This window comes from Zosterops lateralis, assembly GCF_965231275.1.
Source record: "Zosterops lateralis genome assembly, chromosome: 6".
Lineage (NCBI taxonomy): Eukaryota > Metazoa > Chordata > Aves > Passeriformes > Zosteropidae > Zosterops > Zosterops lateralis.
This window is the reverse complement of record NC_139761.1, coordinates 22959998-22980899: the sequence shown is the minus strand read 5'-3', so window position 1 is coordinate 22980899 and position 20902 is coordinate 22959998. Positions and strand designations below refer to the sequence as shown.

Sequence of the window (20902 nt, the reverse complement as noted above, 5' to 3'; positions counted from 1 at the left end):
GCACGGCTGCAGCTGGAGGGTCCAGCCAGTGTGGGCTGTCATGGAGAGTAAAAGCTCCAGGCTCAGCTGCTCCTGCTCTCTGGCCTTCTGTGGCGTTAGTGGTCAGCTCCCTGCTCAGTCCTCCAGTTTCTGCACAGCAATTGAGGTGTCCCACATCAACAAAGGTTTCTCCAGAGCTCTGCTTCCCTCTGGTGGAGGAGCACTCCTGCTGCTGCCTGGGAGGGTGTCTACTGCTGTGGGCAAGCAGGAGCTGGAACCAGCTAGCCACAGAGACTTGTTGCTGGTACCAAAGTCCTTACTATGCGAGATAAGTGAGCAGTGTGAGGAGTGCTGGGAGCGGAGGGCCAGAACTGCACCGCTGCCATTGGGAGCTCATCCTTCAGCCTGTGGCTTTGACTTGCACAGCTGGGCACAGCAGCCTCCACCTTGGACTGTCAGCAGACACGTGTTTGTGCTGCTTTTTCTTTAATCCAGAATGTACACTTGGCCTTCTTCCCTCTGTGCTGAGTCTTAGAGTTCACCCCTTTAAACCCTCACTGTGTGGTCTTCCGGGGGTGACCGTGCTCAAAGTGTGGTTGCGAGGGCTACTGTCCTGCCAGCGGAAAGGAGCACCCAGACATGGAAGGCTGGAGCCACAACACATTACAATGACAAAAGGCTGGAAGAAAACCCAGGCATTTCTCCCAAATCTGAGCTGCAGCCATACAGTTGTGCAGACCTGAGAGTCTGTGAGGTGGGCAGGAGCACAAAGGCAGAAGGCCAGGTACTCAGTGCCAGCTTCTGGGGTTTGGCCACAGGGTGCTGATGGCTGGGGGTGACACCAACCCAAGGCTCCCAGGCGGGTTTCAGAAACAGAAGAAACACCTGGCTGGTGCAGTTCAAAAACAAAAGGACACTTCTCTAAGTGATATTGAGTAGTTTATTTTTTTCAGAGGGCTCCTTGTCTCATCCCTGCAGCAGGGATGACCCACACACACACATGCATTCAGGGAGGGGCAGAGACCACGGGCTTGGGCTCCAGCCAGCAGGGCCCAGAGGGACTGCATTTGAAAGCCACAAAAAGTACAGAGCAGGGGGGTCACTGTGGTAGCAGCAGAGATAAAAAACACAGGGAAGGAGTTCCAGGGCACGGTGCTGAGCTGAGGAAGGGATGCTCCAAGAAGGGGAACATCACCTCTTCCTGGAGGTGGGCACCCAGGTTCCTTTTCCCACCAGGGAGGACCTGGAGAAGATAGCCTGGCCCAGCCTGACGCTTCCTCTTTGGAGATGCCAACGAACAGAAGCAGAGACAGAAGGACATGTAAGGCTGCAAAACCTCATGTGTACCCCACCTCAAGGCAGTCCTTGAGGGAAGCCTTCCCCAGCAGGCAGTGCTGCCAGTGCCACCTGGGGTCACAAGTGCCAGGGAAGCAGCCCACGGCCCAGCTCCTGCAGGAAGGACAGCCTGCCTAGCCCACCAGCTTGTTCCACGGGACTGTGCTGAAGAAGGAGTGAGACTTCAGCTTTGATATGCCATCTCCTCCAGAGCCCAAGCGCCGTTTTGGATTGTACTGCAGGAGCTGCAGAGAAAAGCAATGGGATAGGAGGAGATGGGGACGCTGGAAAAGGTACCCAAGTTGGGTCTTGTCTTTCCCCAACCTCTAGTTCCATTCTCCGTCCCATCCACCCAAGGCCCTCACCTCAGTGAGCAGTGATGTAGCAGCCAGGCTGAGGCCCTCTGGCAAATGCAGCTGGGTGTGAGGCTGAATCCCTGATGGATGGTTTTGGGAGAGTGGCTGCAGGAGGCAGAGGGTGATGGTAAGCAAAGGCACCAAGGAGGGTAAGAGCACCCTATTGAGTCTCCATTGCCACATAACCCCAGCCCTACACAGCAGCATTTAAAAGCCAGGGCCCTTAACACCCACATGCACAAGCACTGGGAATCATATGTCTAAAGAAACCTGGCCAAGAACTGAGCAGCCAGCAGGCCAAGGCACCCTCCGAGCCCTTGAGCCTCCTCCTCCCCTGTTCTCCTTGCACAGCTCCTCAGCCTCTTACCACTCCTGTCAGCAGCTCATACAAGAGCGAGCCAAAGCTCCAGCAGTCAGCTGCTTCAGTGGGCTCCATGATCCCCCCCACTTCTGCAGAAAGAGACAGAGAGGGGTTAGAGCTGGAGGCAGGGAGCACCACACTGTGCTGGGCACATCTCACTGCCTGTGGAAGCCCCCTCTCTCCAATTGGTGCCACTGAGCAGAGAGTTGGAGAAGGCAGGGGGCATATCCCTTACCTGGAGCACTGTAGAGCTCTTCCCGTGCCTGGCTGCAGTAGTGGGGCTCCACCTCTGTCCACTGGCCAAAGAAGGTGAGACGGACATGACCTGCAGAGCAGCACCAGGGTCAAAAGCAGGAAGGTTAGGACAAGACTGGGGGCCTTGGCTGTAGCATGAAGCCAAGCCATATCCCTGCCACTGGGAACAGCCAGGGCACTTGGGCCCCTGTCATGCCCTGAACACAAAGGCACTGAGCGTCCCCGGGCACCACACACACCCCCACTACCCTCCCAGGGCTTGTCCAAGGTGCCCAACAGGTGAGACTGCTTATGTGGGCTCCAAGCTCACAGATCTCAGTGCAGGCTGTGGTGAGGAAAGAAGTAGGTTTTGAAGGGAAAGGGGGGAGAAGGTTAGCTTTCCCCTTGCAAAACTCTCTGTATTTTTCTTTTTGTAAGCAATTTGTAGCTCTCCAGTTTGTTCCTAGATGTTGCCAGCTGAGCAGGGACTTGCACTGACAGCAATACCCACAGCTCAGAGGGATGAAATGGCTCCAGAACACCCCCAGCAGGCAGTTACTATAAACAGGGGAAAACTAACTCAGTAGTCCCACTAACCTCAGGCACAGTTCAGTTGGTCTCAGCTTCCCCAGGCTGGGATTTCCCAGGCAGCCAACCCCCACGTGGGAGCAAGTGCAATGCATTTCTGTGGCTATGGCCCTTGACTCTCCTGCTGCAGAGCTATTTCTTGTAATAATTACTTGGAAAACTTAAGTAAGATCACACTTTCAATTTCAGAAATACCAAACCTTCCCAGACTCCCACCCTCCTCCAAAGCAAACACAAGAAAGTCCATATCTTCTGGAAATGGGGCAAGCAGTAGTCTCCCAGAAGAGAGACCAATTTCCTCCTCCTTGGGGCAGCAACATGGGGCATTACCTACCGGCTGTATCAAGCAGCAGGTTCCTGGGGTTGAGGTCCCGGCACAATACTCCCTGTTGGTGAAGTCCCTCTAAGGCCAGGAGGATTTCTGCTGCCCACAGCTGCACCTGCTCTTCATTTACAGCCCACACTCTCCGGTTGTGCCCATGGGAAGCCAAAGCCCTGCATTGTCCTGATGGTGGCTGTTTGCTGAGCTGGCCACAGGTTAGGCTTGCTCCCCATGGGGTCTCCCACATGGCTGGGTCAGGCACATTGGGTTTGCCAGAGCTGGACAGGGAAACTCCTGCAGAAAGCTGCTTCTCACCCAAAGCCAGGAGGGGCTGAGCCTGGGAGGCCTCAGACCCTTTCTGAGCTGGCAGTTGCCCTGGCCCTGACTGGCCTCCTCTCACAGTCTTTGGTACAGGGACAAGCCCCTGGGGATGCCTGGGACCTTGTTGGGAGGCTGTTCTCTCAGATATGCAGCCTGTGCCACTGGTTAGATCATTCCATGGGTAGACAACCAGGCCCTGGCTGGCAAGGTGGCCAGGGCATTTGGCTGACACCCCTGGGAAATGGTCCACAACACCAGACACAGTCTGTGTCACACTCAGATCCTGTCCTCCAGGTGCAGCCCCCCTGCCACCAGCAGGAGCTAGGAGAAGCTGGCAGTGGTTCCCTGAGCCAGAGTCTGTGGGGCCAGGGGGCTGCTCCTGAGGTAGTGAGGCATCAGTGTTTCCCAATACTCGGTAGTTTACAGAGCCTGGGAGGCCACTGCCTGTCCAAACAGGGAGGATGGATACTTGGCTGCCACCCTGGGAGTTTCCCACACCATCCTCTGTGCCATGGTCCCTCAGAACTTGAATGGTGTTTGAATCAGCACAGTCCTGCTGGACACGGTACTTGGAGCGGAGGTGAGACCACAGTGTCTCCCCTGGAAAGCAGAAAGGAGAACAAATGATGAGGCAGAAAGTATCCCTGATTCCCCTACTGTCAACATGGCCCATTCAGGCCCAGGCCAAGGCCCACCCAGTGGGGTTATCATTGAGCATCATTAATCTCCCCAGCAGCAAAGCTCAAGTCCATGCAGAACACACCCCTGCCCTACAAGCACACCATGCCCAATACCACCCCTTCCCCAGGACCTAGCCCACCTAAGTCCCATCCCTTCTCCTTTAGCAGCCCTCTCCCCATTCTGCACAGTCTCCTTGATCCCACCTCTGCTACTTCTATGTCACAGTCAAGCCACATATTCGCAAATGCTCCTGATCCCACTGCCAATCCCCACTTTCCCCTGAAAGTCTTTCCTTACAGTGTGACAGAAATGCCAGAGAGATCCCACAGCATGGCATGAGACCATGGGTCAGCAATGAGCCAGAGCAGCAAACCCTGGAGCCCACAGCATATTGCCAGGGCTTCCCAGCCTCACTACATTCACTGCTGGCTTCTTTCTGTAAACTTATCCTATAGCAATGCACAAGGAGTTGAGTCTGTTCTCCAACACACATCAGCTTCCATTTGTCATTACTGGACTCCAGCTGCTGCTCCCTACACATCCATTCAACCAGCAGAGAGTAAAGAAGCTCCATGGGACAAGCCTCCACCTTGTCATACTTCTTCACCAAGATCTGGGACAACCTCAAATATGCCTCCTTGATGTACCCAAACCACAGTATGCTCACTACCCCTTATGCCCTAATTTTCCATTTCCTCTCTTTGGTATGACCTCAAAATCCAGTGTGACCTTTGGTAACCAAAAGAAGAAAAAGTTTTACAAAGGTCTTTTCAAAAGATGGTTTTGTTCTACAACATTCAGGTGAACTATCTCACTTCGTTTTCCTTCTCCATCACCTTCCTCTTATGGTCAGACAATGCTAGTAAAATGAAGAAGTTTTTCTTTTTAAAATGCTGGATCACATCAACTTCATTACTTAAAGGCATGGCCACTCCCTCCCATGAGGCCCAGTGGCTCATCTCTCTGAAGACTAAGGCTGGTTTCCATATAACACACCCCCCCACACGCAACCTCTTTCTCCTTGTAGGTCTCCATAGGCCCATTTCCAGGTTACATCCCCAGCCAGTTCTTATCAAACCTCTGCAATTCACAGCTGAACAGCTCTGTTCATTAGGTCTCCAAGCCCTGGTACCCACCACCCTTCTATGAAGAAGACAGTTTACACTATCACTATAAGAAACAGTCCCAAAACAGGAGGATTTTTGGATTTTAAAGAAAGGACAGTTCAGGATAAACCAGGATGCTTCACAGATGGGAGGCAGGGCTGTCCTCACTCACCCTGCACGTGCTCCAGATGGAGAAAGATGGAGTCCTCACTCACATAGTAGCACAGCAGCTTGACCATGAAGGGGACCCCATGAGGGATGATGGTCTGTCGCTCACGTGTCTCAACGTGGGATTTGGGGAGGCTCTGAGAAGGTACAGGTAGATGGGTGGTACAGCACGATAGGGACTTGGACTCTGTGCAGCCAGCACCTGGCAGGGCTGGAGGCTACCCAGAAGGTAATGTGCCTTCTGCCAAGCCCCGTGGCTGCTCCCATGTCCCCCATGATGGCGCTCCCCCATCTGCACAAACTTGTGGCTCATATAGAGTCTGTCAGTTCCCAGCACGCAGATGTGGTAAGGCAGCGTTCTGCAAAGCTCTGCCAAAGGTAGGGCAATCCACATCTGCACTGTGGGACCCAGAGAGCACAACTGCTCCAGAGCAGTGACTCCTCTGCAAACACCCTGCTCCCTTCAGGGAGGAACCTGCTATCCCAACCCTTTCTCCTCTTCCCCTGGAAATGATGCTTCTCCCTCTCATGCCAGACTCTCCTTGTCCAGTTATTGAAGTACTTCATTGTTAGTTCCAAGGGCACTGAAAAATACTCTAGGACTTGTACTGAGCACACCTCACAACGTGTTTCAGGGGTTGACACAATTTAACACAGGCTTGAAGTGTTACAAGGCAGAGAAACAGATGACCAAGGAGAACCACTTCCTTTCTGATCACAGAGGATTACTGAGGCAGCCAAAACACGATTTTTGAACCATGAACTTCGTCCAACCTCTGAGAGCTGCTATTTTTTATCCTTTTACCTGCCCCAGCCATCAGCTTGGACAAGGTGGCCCCAGCCTGAGAGGGAGAAGCAGGCAGATGAAACTGAAAACACCCACCTTGAGTATAAAGGTCTCACCAGTAGCTGGATCCTGGACAATCTGCACCTGGGGCAGTATACACAGTACTGGTCAGAAGTGGTGACCCAACACACAGCCTACAGGAATGACCTAAGGGACTCAACTCTGCAACTGAAACAAACTCCCACCCAACTGGAGGAGTTTTGTGAGACTGAGACCCCCAACTCTTGAAAGGCAAAACACAGGTTATTGGCAAGGAGATAGCCACACAGCCAAGAAGCAAGAAATTAATTAAACAAGAGGTGGCTTCCATGCCAGTTTTACTTCCTTCACACTGAAGGGTTTCCTAGTGCTCTTTCTGGGCTCAAACCTGGGCCTCAGCAAGACAGGAGGATCACATCAGTCCTGACAAACTGAGATGTGTGAACAGCAGTGGAGAGCAATGTGCCATGTATGTGTGGATACAGTAAGCCTGGCATCTTCACTCCAAGATAATGAACTTCTAATTAGTTTATTCTTCCAGATAGTTCAGCTTCTGCTTAAGTCTAGGTTATCCACAGGAGTCTCCCATCGTGGCACCTGGGCATTAGACACATTTCCATTTGTGGGAAAGAATGAGATGCATAAACCTCCCTGTAAATATCTTGAGAGGTCTGATAAACAAAAGTAATGGGGACATTAAAAGATTTCCCAGTTAACTCCTTAAGGGTCTTGAGTCCTCTCCTATTAATTTTTCTGGGTGGGAATAGTGTGGATGGATACTCCAACATTGCTTGATGGATGTGCTGAGGGCTGGCACCCCCATTCCAGCTGCTAGGACCCTCCAGCTTATGTTCCCTTTGGTCCAGACCCAGCCTCACCCCCATCCCCATCCCCAGGTCAAGTCATTACCTTATCAATCACTCCCACAACCTTACACCGTCTCAGGTTCTCCACTGCTGAGCTCAGTGTCCTGATCGGCCGGAAGCGCAGGCTGCTGTAGCCCTGCAAGGTGATAAAAGAAGAGCATGTGGGACCTAGATATGCTGTTCTCCATTACAGAGGGTCAAAAAAGTCCCTGCATTTTCCAGAGGAGGCAGAAATACTGCCCACCCGGTCAACCTGCAAAGACAACACTCCAAAGGCCATGATTCATTTCTAACATGAGCTGGACCATTTCTTTTGTCAACCCCTGGATTTCTAAATTTTTTAAGGAAAGCTTGCACTTGCAGCAGAAGTAAAAATCACACCAAAATTTGAAGCTAGACCTGGACTGTTTCAACACTAAGGGGATGTGTGTGGAAGGTAGTTGTCTTTCTCCCCCGTTCTTCCCACTAGGCTCTGACCTTGCCCTGCCTCACTCCCTTCTCCCTTCTTTAACCACTTCCTTCCCACAATGCAAAAAGCAGCCATTGTCTTTGGTTTCCATATAGATGGAAATGCTGATAGATGGGAAGAGGACATTTTTAACATTTCACAGAGTGGTTCCCTGCAGTGGCTTCAGTCTCCACAAAAATGTCCCTAACCCACCATGGCGGCAGCAAGCTAAGCATACACCCTTTGGAGGGTGGGGTCCTGGAAGCACCCTGGGCAGCCTGGGCCCACCTCGGCTCCTCGATCCAGGCAGGGTGAAGAGCTGCCAGCTCCCCAGCAGCCACTGCCAGGCCGGGACACTCGGCAGCTTGATGCACCTGCCGTTTTCTCTACACCACCCTAGTGTGGCATCTGGCAGAGGCAGACAAGGAGGACACCCGGGGCTGCTTTATCTGCGTGTCCACCCCCCACCCCCGTTTCCCGGGGTCACAGAAGCGCTGCCGTCCCACCCGTGCGGCCCCTCAGCGGCCCCTCACCGTGGCCGTGGAGTTGGCGCCCGCCGCCCGCTGCAGGTGGCAATTGAAGATTTCCTCGGCGCGCCGCAGGTACTGGGTGATCTTCCTCTTCACGGCCTCCCGACGCTCCTTGTTGGGGTCAACTGCGGTCGGTGCAAAGGGTGGGTGTGAGGGGCCCGGCCCGGCCCCGGAGGACCGGCCACAGCCCCCAGGGGAACGCCCCAGCCCGGAAGGGTGAGAACCCTTCTCCCGGCAGGGATGCGCTCCCTGGATAGATGCCCCAGTGCCCTCACACACTCTCTAGAGGGATTTTCCCGTCTCCTCATCATTATCCCTGCCGGGATACCTCGGCCCCTGACGGGACTCCCGCTATGAACCCGGAGGGATGCCCGGGTCCGCTGCCCCGGGAGGCCGCACACACCCTGCACGCCGCGGAGCAGCACGTCCACGCCGTTCTGGTAGTGGTTGAAGGCCTCCTGGTAGTCCTCGCTGACGTCCCGCTCCAGCGCCAGGCGCAGCTGCCGCGCCGCCTCCACCAGGTAATCCCGGCGCCCGCCGCCCTCGGGCCCCGCCGGGCCGCCCCGGCCCCGCAGCTGCCCCAGGTAGACGCGGGCCTGCGCCAGCGCCCGGGAGCAGGGCTCGGCCTCCGCCCGGCTCATGGCCCCGCCGGGACACCGGGAGCGGGGCTGCGGGGTCAGCCGGGGCCCCTCCGCTTACCGGCACGGTCCCCCGGCGCGGCCCCGGGCTCGGCGGCCGCCAGCATCCCCCGCACCGCCCTGGGCAGGGCGGCCGCCAGCATCCCCCGCACCGCCCTGGGCTCGGCGGCCGCCAGCATCCCCCGCACCGCCGGGCCCAGCGGCAGGGGCGCGGCAGGGCGGGCGCTCCTGATTGGCCGCGGATGAGATCATCATCATCATCATCATCATCACCATCGCCATCATCATCATCACCATCACCACCATCCCCATCACCGCCGCCGCCCACGGGATCCGTGCCCGGGTGTCCCCGCCGGGTCCCGCTCCTCCCGAGGCGGGCGCTCCACCTCCCCGATAAGGCGCGATGAGCGCCATCGCTCCGCTTGCTTCATTGCCATTCTTATGCACCATTAATTGCCCATAATTAACCAAGCTCCCGTTCATTAAATTATGCCTTTGCCGCCGCATTTCGGTCCTCCCATAATGTGTAACTAGATGTGTTTTAACTGGCCTCTGTCTCTGCCGTCCTCAGACAGGGCACTCATTCCAGCAGCTCCCCACTGCCACAGTTAAGGTGGTGGGTGTCTTGCCATTCATCATGGTCAGCCCAGGGTACCCCTGGCTCCTCCTGATTTCCTCTTTCAAGCGGATGCCATTGGCCCTGACACTGGGCTCTCAGCCATCCCTTCTACCAGCTCTTGCAGACTCATTGAGTTTTACAAACTTATTCCCAATGTACAGCACAGGGAACATCAGCACAAATGCATTAAAATGCATCAAAGTGACAGCATAATTGAGATCCCAGCTGGTGGTTAACAAATGCTTTGTATGTGGAAAATATCAGTCTTTGGCTTATTCTAGAAACACATATTCCTGCCCTCCTAGCCTGGCTTTTTCTTGGAAGGCCAGGAGGCCTTGCAGGGCCTGCTAGGTCACTGCAGTTACTAGTGAAGGAGATTCACTGAACCAGGAGTGCTCAAGTGGTTACTACCAATTGGCCAACTGGTTTGCTGTGTCTGTGGGATGGTTGGTCCTAAGTTAAATAACTGCCTTACCACAGGCATGGCAGGGGACCTGCAAAAGGAGGAGGGCTGGAATGAAATCTAAGGGATACCCTTAGAAAAACTGTGCTAAGATTGTTTGGGAAGAGGGAGGTCCCTACACCCTTGTCCATCCCTTGCTAACCTATGTGCACGTCCCATTGCAACAGGAAATGATCCTAAGATGGGGGGTTTCATTTTGTCAGGAATTGGCCCTGTGCTGTGCCCTCACAGCCACACCAGCCTGGCCAGCCTCTGTGTGCAGCCCCTGCTAGACCTGGTACTTGCTGTGGGACTGGCAGAGAGGACACTCATTTGTGGCTGGCCTGTGATTACTTCACACCCTGCACACACTTGGAGGGGACCTCCCCGGGCTCAGGTCCCCTGGGCAGTTCTTTTGCACAGCCCAGCCCATTAACAACAGCACAGGACTGTAAAGCCTGTGCCCACAGCTCGGCTCAGCATCCAGCAATGCAACACTGTCTCTCTTACAAAGACCATTTCTTTGGGAGTATGAAAGTATTAACTGTGCCTCAGAGGGCAGGTCTAGGAGGATGCAAAGCCATCTGCTTTGTAAGACAACTCACTGCCCAAACACAATCGGTGTGCTCAGTTCTTTGGTTTCTCCTCAAAATGCTTCCAAGTTCCTTTCCCAACCTCTGCCTGAGACCATCTTTTTCTGCCCAGCCTATTTATACCCTACAGTCTCTGAGGTGTTTTAATTCTCACCAGAGTCTCAGGGCTCCTCCTTGAAGTGAAAAGTCTGAGCAGGCAAGAAGTAAGTGAGAGCCAGGGATGAGAGCAGGGGTGCTGCTGGCACAACTCACCTGCCTGGCTACAGCAGATCTGTGTGGGCCTGGAGAGGACAGAGAGCACAGGAAAACCACAAAATCCAGCACAATGTATCTGTAGAGTGGTTTGGATATTGAGGTGATAGTGACAGGGAGATGTGTGAAGAGGAGTTGCCAGGAGGGTACAAAACTCGGTTAAGTTCTTCATCAAATACCTCTGAAGTGGCCAGAAGAGTGAGCTGAAGGCATCAGCAGGAAGTGCCTCAAAGATGTTCCTATGAGGAAAGTCTTGGAAGGGAAGAAGACAGGTACCAGCCCTGGGGCACCACTGCCTTACCTGTGGGCTTGCAGGTTTGCATGCCAGTGCTGGACAGAGGACATTAAATTTGGGGTGTTGGAACCCTGGAGGAAGCCAGTACCATCACATTGGGGGAATACTTTTAGATTAACCTGTTGAAGAGCTTATGGTCCTTGTTGGAAAGTGGGAACTGCCAAAGCAAAACCAGCACAGACAAATAATAGGGAGAGGAGTGAGAGCTGCCTTTTTTCTCACAGGCTAAAAGTGACACGAGAGCTTGCAAAAGCTTAAAATATGCCGAGACTGCAAGCATGACTGGATCCCACAGGCAGGATTATGCCAAACTTTGTGAGGATGCAAAAGACCTCTAAGTCACAATCAAGAAGTTAGGACCTCAGTGTTTCTTTCTTTGCATGGAGATGTGGGAGACCTGCACAGGCATGGCTGGGAGACACTGCTGGGTGGCAGAGCTTTGATAGCATCCTGTGCTCAGGGAGACCAGAGGTAACCAGTGAAGTTTTAACATCAGGGCTTCATCAGCTACAGTGCTACATCTCTGGGCCAATCTCCACATCACCTTTATAGTTACTTCAAAAAAACCATAAAATTTTGTTCCTGGTGCATAAGGCCACTTTATGTTTTGTCTCCCTATAAGTATCCTCCTAAACCATCTTACTGCAGCTCTGGCTCCTAAAGCCTTGTTAAACAAACCTTTGCCCTGTAAGGCTGGAAGACACAGGGAGCCCAGGGACGCTGATAACCCAGTGGTTTGTTGCTCCTGGGTTCTATGGGACAGCTGCCTGTCTGCAAGTACACAGACAGGGAAAGGATGAGGGATTTGGGAGCACTGGGGCTGGAACAGGTTTTCTGTCTGTCCATAGTGGATGCTGCTGGCAGGGTCCCTTTACAAGGGCATCAGTCTCCCCCTATAGCCCCTCACTGCAGTGCCTGGGGCAAGGCCACACACAGCACCCAGGCAGCTCAGGTGATGGAGGGAGAGAAGAAACACAGGGGTCTGTGCAAGGCAGGTGCCTGGCCCTGCCACATCTGATGGGCAGAGCTGCCTGGAATATCTCAGTGCCAGGCAGCGGCCAAAGAGGTGACACCAGAGATCAGGAACTGTTTGGAAAAGCCACTGTGTTAGTGTGTTTGAATTTGTTTTAATCCTAATCATCAGTCACAACCCCCTTGTGTTACATTGAGAAACTTATTTTTATTAATTAACATACTTGGATTTATGTAACTTCCTTTTATAAACATTTAATGCTACTGGGGTATTAAAAACAATACAGAAACCATCACATACATCCTCAAGTGCTGCACATGGTTCTCCTTGGCCTCAGAGCAAAACCCAGCCAGGCAGAAATGACACACAGTGATAGGGAAAGCCTGTGTGGACCAGGCCACCACATGGTCCACACAGACTTTGAGTGATATGGGACGGGGAGCAGCGAGTTCCCCTCATCTATGAGGTAGTGAAGGAGGAACTTCATGGGCTGTTTTTGAGGCAAAGCCCATATAGGCAGTGCTCCAGGATACTGTGGATGTCTGGAAATGGGATCCAAAAGGGATCCAGCAGGCTGCTGAAGGATATGCCCAGCTGCACAGTCACAACTCACACAATCCATTCCCTGCTACATGGTGGCAGTATGCAGGTTCACATCACCTCAACACCCACCTCCAGCTTTCCCTGACAGGGATCTGCCCTGTCTCAATGTCCTTGTGCCAGCCTCAGGCAACACCAGCACTATGGCTTAGAGAGTCATAATGTGAAACCCTGTTACAGGCAGCCCTGTCAGATGTGGGAATGAGCCACCTTGGACCCCAATTCTTGCTATGTTAGGCTCCACCCTTGTTCCTCAGAGCAAGATAAACCACAAGCCCCATCATTTAAGGGTAACCTTGAAGCCTTTGCAGATCTTGCCCTCCATTTTTTTATTTGAAGCTTTCAAGAATGACACTTGATTTTGTTTTAACCCAGTGTCAGGAGTGCCCCACAAAGATGCAGGTGCCAAGTCACCCCTAGGGTTTCCAGCTATATGCACTGCCCCAGGATGTGGCTTGCACAGATGGGCATGGGATGCATTTGGCAGACAGCCCGAGACCCCCTGCAGTAGTAGGGGAAATGGGGGCAAGAAGAGCCTCAGGAGAACTGCTTAAACATGGAAAACCGGGGGCTGTGGCTAGGGCCTCCCCCCTAGACCTGTGCAGAGAGTGGCTGAGTGGGGAAAGCAGCAAACACCAGTCCCCTCAGCCACCTCGATGAGGGCCACCAGCTCCTGATACCCTGAGGGTGTTCCCAGTAAGGAAAGGGGGCCTCAGGCCAGCCTGTCCCCATGTCAGGTAAATGACCCTTGGTAGGGTATTTCTTGAGTGGGCAGCCTGCCCCCCCAGTGCCCTAAACTTTGCATCAGCCTTGTCAGGGAGGACAGGGCCCTGAGCCAGACATTTGGACTGGGATAAGAACAGGATGAGCATAGTGAATAGGGAGAGGTACCTGTTCCACACTGTGGTGTGGAGGAGAAGGGAAGCTTGCTCAAGGGCCTCCCAGTACCCAGCTGAATTGCAGCACATGGATAGCCCCCAGCCCAGGGAAAAACCTGCTGGTTTCCCATCTCCAGCATCACACCAAGGGCAGTCCCTTGGTGCTGCAGGATTGGTGATGAGGACAAACCCTGGGTCACTGCCCTCCTCCATCTTCAGTGGGTGCCCATGGGGAAGTTCCTTGCCTTTCTGGAAAGCAGACAGGAGCTGCCAGCTCCCATGTCTGACCAGCTTTTTTTGAGGAGGGCAAAGCTGGGACTTAGCTGTGAATACAAGAGGACCCTAGTTCCCTTCTGTTCCCAACCAGAACAGCTTCCCAGGCTGTTCCCTGGCACTTGCCTGGGCTACCCTGTGCCAAAACTGGGACGGATGCAGCCCTGCAGCCTTGCCTGCCCCAGATTTCCTTCCTCCCCAGCTGCAGAGAGCTGGCAGGACAGAGAAGTTTTGCAGATGCAGCCCTGTGAGCCATCTCCACTCACTCCCACATCATGCTGTCCTCCCCAGCCAGTTCCAGCAGCACATCCACCAGCTCGGCTCCTTATTGCCCCTAGAATGTCCTCAAACACCAACACACTGCTTGAGCTCCTCATCTTCAGCCCCAGGCTTGGTCACAAGTCCTTTTTTCTTGCTGCCAATGGGGCAGGTGGGGCAGGGGAGTCCTTGGTTCTGGGCTGTGCTCCCACCAGGGCCAACCAAGGGTACAGTCAGCTCTTCCATGCTGGAGTCCTGCTTGCCACTGCAGCTTGGAGGGACATGGCTCTACAAGTCCTCCAAGGGGAGCAAAGGCAGCTGGCTCAAACCCAGGTGGCAGGAGCGAGGCTGGGGGCAGGGCAGAGGCTACCTGCGTGGTGTGCCACATCTGCAAAGAGAGCAGGGCACAGGGTGAGCACTGGCAGCATGGGAGGCTCACCTGCTCTGCCCTGGATCCTCTCCTTTGTGCCTGGCCCCTCTGACACAGAGCTGCAGAGGTAGGGAGTGCAGGCAGCCTCTTTGTGGGGAGGAGTGAGGGTGATGGGGCTGGTGCTGGCTGAGCCCCCCAACAGCAGGCTTCAGACAAAAGGGGGAAGTGTGAGAGGAAAGTGTTAGCCACAGGTGTCACATCTCACAAGTGCCCACAATGAGTCCAGCCTGAGCTGTTACAGCAAGGAGTTTGAGAGAGTGAGATAAAGGACGGAAAGAGTAGAGTAACCCAAACAACAATCAGTCAAGGACAGCAGTAAGGACACAGCTGGCAGCAAGATGAGGCTGAAACTGAAAATTCATGGATCCATGAAACCCAACATGGTCTGTGATGACAATAGAGGTAAGCACCATTAAGTCACCCAGCCCATTCATCCCCATTCTGCCCAACTTTGAGCTGCTGATCCTGGAGACTACCAAGCACCTATTGAGTCTTCAGTAAAAGGCCTGTTTCCCCACAGCCACTGTTCCCTCCTGCTTTCTTCTGTGTCTGCTGTGCACAAACCTTTCACAGTTCACAGTGTCAGTAAAGATCTAAATGCTTAATTAAGACACTCATCCCAAGAAAATTAACCCAGAAGACACCACCCATACCTGCCCCTCCTCACTTACAGTTCACAGTCTTTCCGTCCCTTCTTGTCTTGTCTTCTCTTACCTCGGCCCTTGGACCTCCTCCTTCAAAAGGAAAGTACCACAAGAAGGGCTGATGTGTGGGAGATGAGAACCACAATCCCAGCCAGTAACAATGTCTCTGATATCACTTACCTTCCCAACCTCATCAGGTCCTGCCGGGGCCTGCAGAGTGGGAAAAATGACAGAGAGAAGTTATTTGACAGTGCTGCGTGTTGAGCTGCAGAAGCTGGTCGATTGACATGCCCCAGTGCACAGCCCAATCTACCTGTTATCATTCATGTTTAAAACAAACACAATATCTCATCTCTTGACCTTACCAACCCCTCATCCAGGAGCTGACTGCAGTAGGCAGAGAGAAGGCAGGGACAGCAAAGGAGCTGGTCAGCTTGGGGGACTACCCTGGAGATGTGACATTTTGCCAGTGTGGCTGGGAAGGGCAAGTTCAGCCCTAGCTGCTCTCAGTGGCAGCTTTCACATCTTGTTAAACAAGGTGCAACACCCTGAGTAACAAACATGGGGGATTTGCTGCAAAGTCTCAGTAGTGGATTCTCAGCCATGACATACTCTGTCTCCACAGGGGTCACAGCCAGGACATCTGCCACACCTACATTACCTAGGGAGTGATGCACAGGTGTGGAAAGTGGATTAGGAAGAAGCCAAAAACTGCTGCAGAAGGCAGCCTGCACAAGTGCCCATAGGAGATCCCCTGGGAGTTACCCTAGGTAGGAAAAGCACAAAAGGCTTAGGAAATTCCCTACATAGGAAATAGCTGGAAGCAGAGAAGGAGGCAAGTAACACATCTGCTTCTTCCCGCTCCCCCTTCTGCATCTCCTGACAGACTTTCCAGACAGAGACTGTGTGGAGCTGGATCTTCTCCAGTACAGCTGCTCATAAAACTGCAGGGGAATACCAATCTGGGAATCCTCAGGATCTTCTTCCAGGCAAGGATCATGTCTAATGGCTGCCCAGCAGGACACTCATCCCCCAGATTTTGCAATACTGAATCACCCCTGGATCATGATGAAGAGTGATTACCAGGACGCCCCATGCAGGCAGTGCTGGAGTCTCTACAGCAAGGACCAGCTGTAGGCAGCACTGGAGCTGCTCCCTCGGCATTGCAGTCCTCAGGCAGAGGCCCCATCCTGCCTAGGCTTTCACCACTTTTGGGACAAGTGAGCACCCCAAGGAGTTGACTAGGTGCCAGGAGTCTATGGCAGGTTGGTGCTGCACATCCTTTCCAGGCCAGCACTGTGTATCCAGGCCAGGTTGGCACTGTGTTTTAAGCTTCCATTTGCTGGCTTGGATGTAAACCTCTGCTGTACCCCCAGGTCTGTATGGGGCAGCCTCCCTTAAATGGTGGCCCAAGACTCAGTTGTTGAGCTTTCTCTTTGGGCCACGTTCACACTCAGGCATGGCAAGCTACGGAGCTGCCTGCTGAACCACCACCTTGGACGTGCTGTCACACACCAAACACCTGCCTCAGAGCCACCAGCCTTACTCCATTACCCACAGGCAGATCCTGTGGCTAAAGGAGCATATACCAGGCATGCCAAGGCAGCTGCAGGGATGGGGAGCACAGCCCTGAAGACGGTGGATGGTGTCTGACCTGTCTTCACAACAGCACGCACCTCCTTGTCTGCGCGGAGCAGGTGCAGAGATGTGGTGCAGCCTGTAGGTGAACAAGGGCCCCAAGCACCAGCAAACCCTAGTGCAAAGACAGCAAGAGGGGGTCCCAGCACAGCCAGGGTACCCACAGGGCATCCCTGCTCCACAGACAGGGTGAGCTGGCAGGGTTGCTCTTGCTGGAACCCAGGAGTCCCTACCTGCACTCGCACTGCTTGTGCTCGGTGAACGCCATCTCCACGTAGGGTGCCTCCCCGTTTGGCTTTATCTTCAGGAGCTGAAAGAAGAGCAAAGGTTACTTCTCAGGCAGCAGCAGGAGGGGGCTGGAAGGGCTCCTGCACCACTGCATTGCCACCCCAGGCTCTTGGGAAGATGCATGTCTAACCTGTTCCTCGGGACCTCCAACAACAGAGACTCCACCTCCACACGTAGGCAGTACTGGCCAGGCCCAGCTGCCCCAGCAGCTTGGGAGGCTCTTCTAGTGCTGCCCCACATCTTCAGGGCTTTAATATAAGTCCCATGGTCTTGGGATGTCCCAACCTCAGAAAAGATTTTTCAGTCTCTGCCTTTCTGGAGAGCTTTCACATATTTGACCCCTTTGCACACCTCCCTTCTCTGAAAGAAATATCCCGTCCCAGTCATGTTTTTCAGACCAATCCCATTGCTACTGCCTCCCCCTAGACCCCTTTCCTACAGCACGGAGTTAAATTGACTGGAGTCAGTAGCACAGTGCCTCCCTAGTCCAGGGGCACAGGATTCACCCTGTTACATGTCACAGCACAGCCTGAAGTTCAGGCTGGACACCCAAGGGCCTTACAGGGTATGTTCATCGGTGTGATCCACACCAGTCCTTGCAGAAGTGTCTGGCATTTCCACCCTGTACACAGCAGCAGGATCCTTCCCATAGAGGGAGACCTGTGCTTGGGGAGCTGCCTCCTGTTCACACCAGGCTTTCCTGATCCACCTCAGCCAAGAGCTTTTGAAACTGCCATCCTGCCTTCCAACACACTTTCAACCTCAGAGAGACCAAAATCACTGGTGATTTATTGTAGGCATTTCCTAGTCCATCCTCCATGGCAAAGCAGAGTTTTTCCCTGGGCCCTGCAGCATCAGCAGGTTGATCTCTGGCAGCTCAGTGCAAGGGCTGCAGTGTGGGGACAACTGCTGCCTGCTTCATGGGAAGAGTCGAACTGCCCGGCATTTCCCAGCCCACATCTCGCAGCTCACACAGTGGTGGCTGAAAACACGGTTGGCTCAGCCCTTCATTCTCACCGTGCCCCAGTGCGGGAGCATTCAGTGTCAGCACCACCCCCAGCACCACCGGATAGACCCTCACTTCTCCCTTCGATCCCAGGGCAGTGCCTACTTTGTCCCAGCAGGCAGCCACGGGCAACTGGAGCACCCCCCCAGCCCCAGCACAGGACAGGGAAGGTCTGGAGAAACGACAGCAATGAGCAAGACAGATCACACAGAGAGAAGTCCGGGAAGGAGGGAGTGAGGCCAGCACCGCCAGGGGTGACACCTGAGCTCGGGGCCAAGCCCAAGGGGCAGGCAGAGGGACCCTGCTGGCTCGGCACGCCTTTGAGCAGTTTTAAGTCCTCTCTCCCTTGCTAGTCACTCTGCCTCAATGTCTAGAGAGTGCAAAGCTGCAAGTTCCCCTTCCCGGCGCTTGGTGAGCAGCCCTCCGCCCCCCCGGCCCGGCCCGGCCCCGCAGCAGCAGCGCGTACCTGCATGGTCACCGTGCTTGTCTCCACCGGGACACAGCGGAGACCCTCGTCCCCACAGCAGCCTCCACAGCGCTGCAGGGACACGCACGAGGGTCTGAAAATGTATTCCACCTCGTTGGGGAATTCGGTAATGACGTCCACCAGCTGCTCCAGAGGCCGGCAGAAACTACGATTCCAGATCTCCCGAAAGGTCAGGACTGCAAGAGACGGGGACAGGGGCTTTAAGGAGGCGCCCAGAGAGGCAGAGCCCAGCCGGGGCAGGTGCAGAAGCCGCGGGGTGTCCCGCGGCCATCACGGAGCACAGAGAAGCAAAGGACAGCCTTGGGCTGCCAGTAAGTCCGTCAGCGCACTCTGCACATCGCTGTGCGGGGCTCACACACCACCCCAGCAGGCTCTGTCTGCCTCTATCCGCCAGCCCCGTCTCCTGCCCACACACTGCTCACCCCCGACCCCCGGCGGGCAGGGGCTCCCCGCTCCTGGCTCCGGGACAGCCGTGCCTGGGGCTTTCCAGCGGGGAGAGCGGAGCGGAGCGCTCCCGGCCGGGACCCCGCGGGCGGCACCGGCGGGCGGCGGGCTGGACACCGAGCTGCGCCCCGCTCCGGCCCGCGGGGGGCCCGGGGAAACCGGGCTGCTCCGATGGTCGGCACAGCTCCCCGGCTGTCACCGGGGACTCCGGAGGTGACACAGCCCCGGGTGGCGCCCAGCGCGCCCCGGCCTCACGCGAAGCCCTCTCTGGGTTCTGCCCCCTCCCAGCCGGGGCACCGCCAACTCACCGGGCGACTCCGTGCCGGCGGTCCCCCGTTCCTCCGGGGCCTGCGGGGAGGGAAAGGCGAGCTCTGGAGGGGCGGCACGGGGCGAGCCGCCGCCGCCCCCCGCCCAGCCGGGAGGAGCCGTCCCGGCCATCCCGGGCAGCGGCACCGGGCCCCGGGCCGCCCCCGCTCCGACCCCCTCCCTCCCTCCCCTCGGCTCTCACCGGGGCGGGCGGTGCCCCCAGCGTCCCGGCCACCAGCAGCCGCAGGAAGGCGCCGAGCAGCCGCATGGCCGCTCCCGCCGCCCCGGTGCAGAGCCGGCGCCGCCGCTACCGCCGTGCCGCCCCCGGCATGCCGCCCCCGAGCCGTGCCGCCTCCGCCGCCGCCGGGCCATGGGAGCGCTCCCGCTCCGCCGCCCTATTTCACCGCCGCCGCCCCGCCCCGGCCCCGCCGCGGGGCGGGAGCAGGTGCCCGGCCCCGGCAGCCGCGGCTTCGGCCGGTGCCCCCGGGCGCGGCGAGCCCCCTCCTCCAGCGCCGCCTCCGGCCAGCGGGCTGTCGCGGGCTCCTATTCACCGTCCCGTGCCCGGAGAATCCCCGGCCGGCGGGAACCACCGGGGCTGCCTTGGGCTTCTCGGCTCGCCGTTTTCGCTGCCCCGTGCCCATCCACCCGTTCTGCGCCCACCTGGCTCCCCTGCCCCCACACAACAGCCCCTTTCCCACCCATCCTCTTCATTCCTCTACTGATGTCCTGTCCCCGCTCAGTCACCCCGTGAGTGCCCACCCAGCCCCTTTCCCTCCAGCTGCCCCGTGCCTGTTCCATCAGCCTCTACCGCAGAGCCCCTGTCAGAGGATTTCCAGCCCCCCCCAGCCTCAGGGACAGCATCCCCGTTCTGGTCTACAGCTCGGAAGGGAAGGGGGCACGGCAGGTCTGGGGTCAAACCCTACTGCCAACCCAAAGGAGCTCTGTGGCCTTTTCTGTTCTATTTTTAAGCCCCAGAGGCCAGGGGAGCTGGAACTATGGGAGGTGTGATGAGATGCCAACAGGCAACAGGATCCCTCGTGGGCTGCAGGTCCCATAACAGGCTCTGTGTCCGTGCCAGGATTCACATTTCTGTCCTCCTGGGAGAGTGGGGAGGCTGCCTCAGGGCTTCCCTACCCAACATTGTGTGAGGTCTGCCCCTGCAGCATAAGGATGCCAGTGACCTGCTCCCAGCCCTGTGGGATCTGTCCCCAGGGGATGCAGGACATGCCAGCTGCCTGGCCTCAGCCCCTGTTGGACCGTGTAAGTGGCACCAGCAGGAGCTGGGCTCAGTCTGGAGCTTCTAGGCAATGGCACCACTCAGGGTGTGACAAAGCTTCGGGAGCAAGGCCTGGAAAATTAGCATGGAGATGCTGCAGAGATAAGCACACAGACATCCCAGGCCCACCATGGGGAGGGTGTGCTGCAGTTCATCACTCAGCAGCACAGCACCAACTCAGCAGCTGCCGGGGGCTGCTGTGGCGGCGTTCAGTGCCTGTTCATACTCCTGCTCCTGGCTGGGCAGCAAAGAGCAGGTAACATCCTTAATGTGATGACTGGAGTATGCCTATGCTCTCCTTCTGCCACCCTACAGACCCTCCTGGGCCAAGGGGACCCCCTCCCCACTTCCCCAGGGATGGTTGTGAGATGGGGTGAAGAGAGCATTTCCTCCCACCCAAGAGCAGAGGCTGCTCTGAGCAGCAGCTGCTGCCATCTCACT

At 55.8% G+C, this 20902-nt stretch overlaps 2 protein-coding genes across 3 annotated transcripts; both read right to left on the bottom strand.

The window, feature by feature from the left end:
• Nucleotides 1–740: 740 nt before the first annotated feature.
• Nucleotides 741–8762, bottom strand: RPS6KL1 (ribosomal protein S6 kinase like 1; the record flags this gene model as incomplete). 2 transcript variants are annotated; one of them, XM_083863030.1, is made up of 10 exons in its annotated part: nucleotides 741–1559; nucleotides 1680–1775; nucleotides 2038–2120; nucleotides 2267–2356; nucleotides 3188–4096; nucleotides 5456–5588; nucleotides 6335–6382; nucleotides 7187–7279; nucleotides 8125–8246; nucleotides 8525–8762. In XM_083863030.1, the coding sequence occupies 10 exons, from the start codon at nucleotides 8760–8762 to the stop codon at nucleotides 1449–1451; spliced, it is 1923 nt and encodes a 640-aa protein (XP_083719156.1). In that variant the 3' UTR covers nucleotides 741–1448. The 2 variants fall into 2 exon arrangements, with proteins under 2 accessions (XP_083719156.1, XP_083719157.1); XM_083863031.1 differs by lacking the exon at nucleotides 1680–1775.
• Nucleotides 8763–12180: 3418 nt separating this feature from the next.
• On the bottom strand, nucleotides 12181–19317 carry PGF (placental growth factor; the record flags this gene model as incomplete). Its single annotated transcript, XM_083863993.1, has 6 exons — nucleotides 12181–14330; nucleotides 15044–15106; nucleotides 15197–15226; nucleotides 16888–16964; nucleotides 18415–18611; nucleotides 19188–19317. The coding sequence occupies 6 exons, from the start codon at nucleotides 19315–19317 to the stop codon at nucleotides 14309–14311; spliced, it is 519 nt and encodes a 172-aa protein (XP_083720119.1). The 3' UTR covers nucleotides 12181–14308.
• Between the last annotated feature and the right edge of the window lie 1585 nt (nucleotides 19318–20902).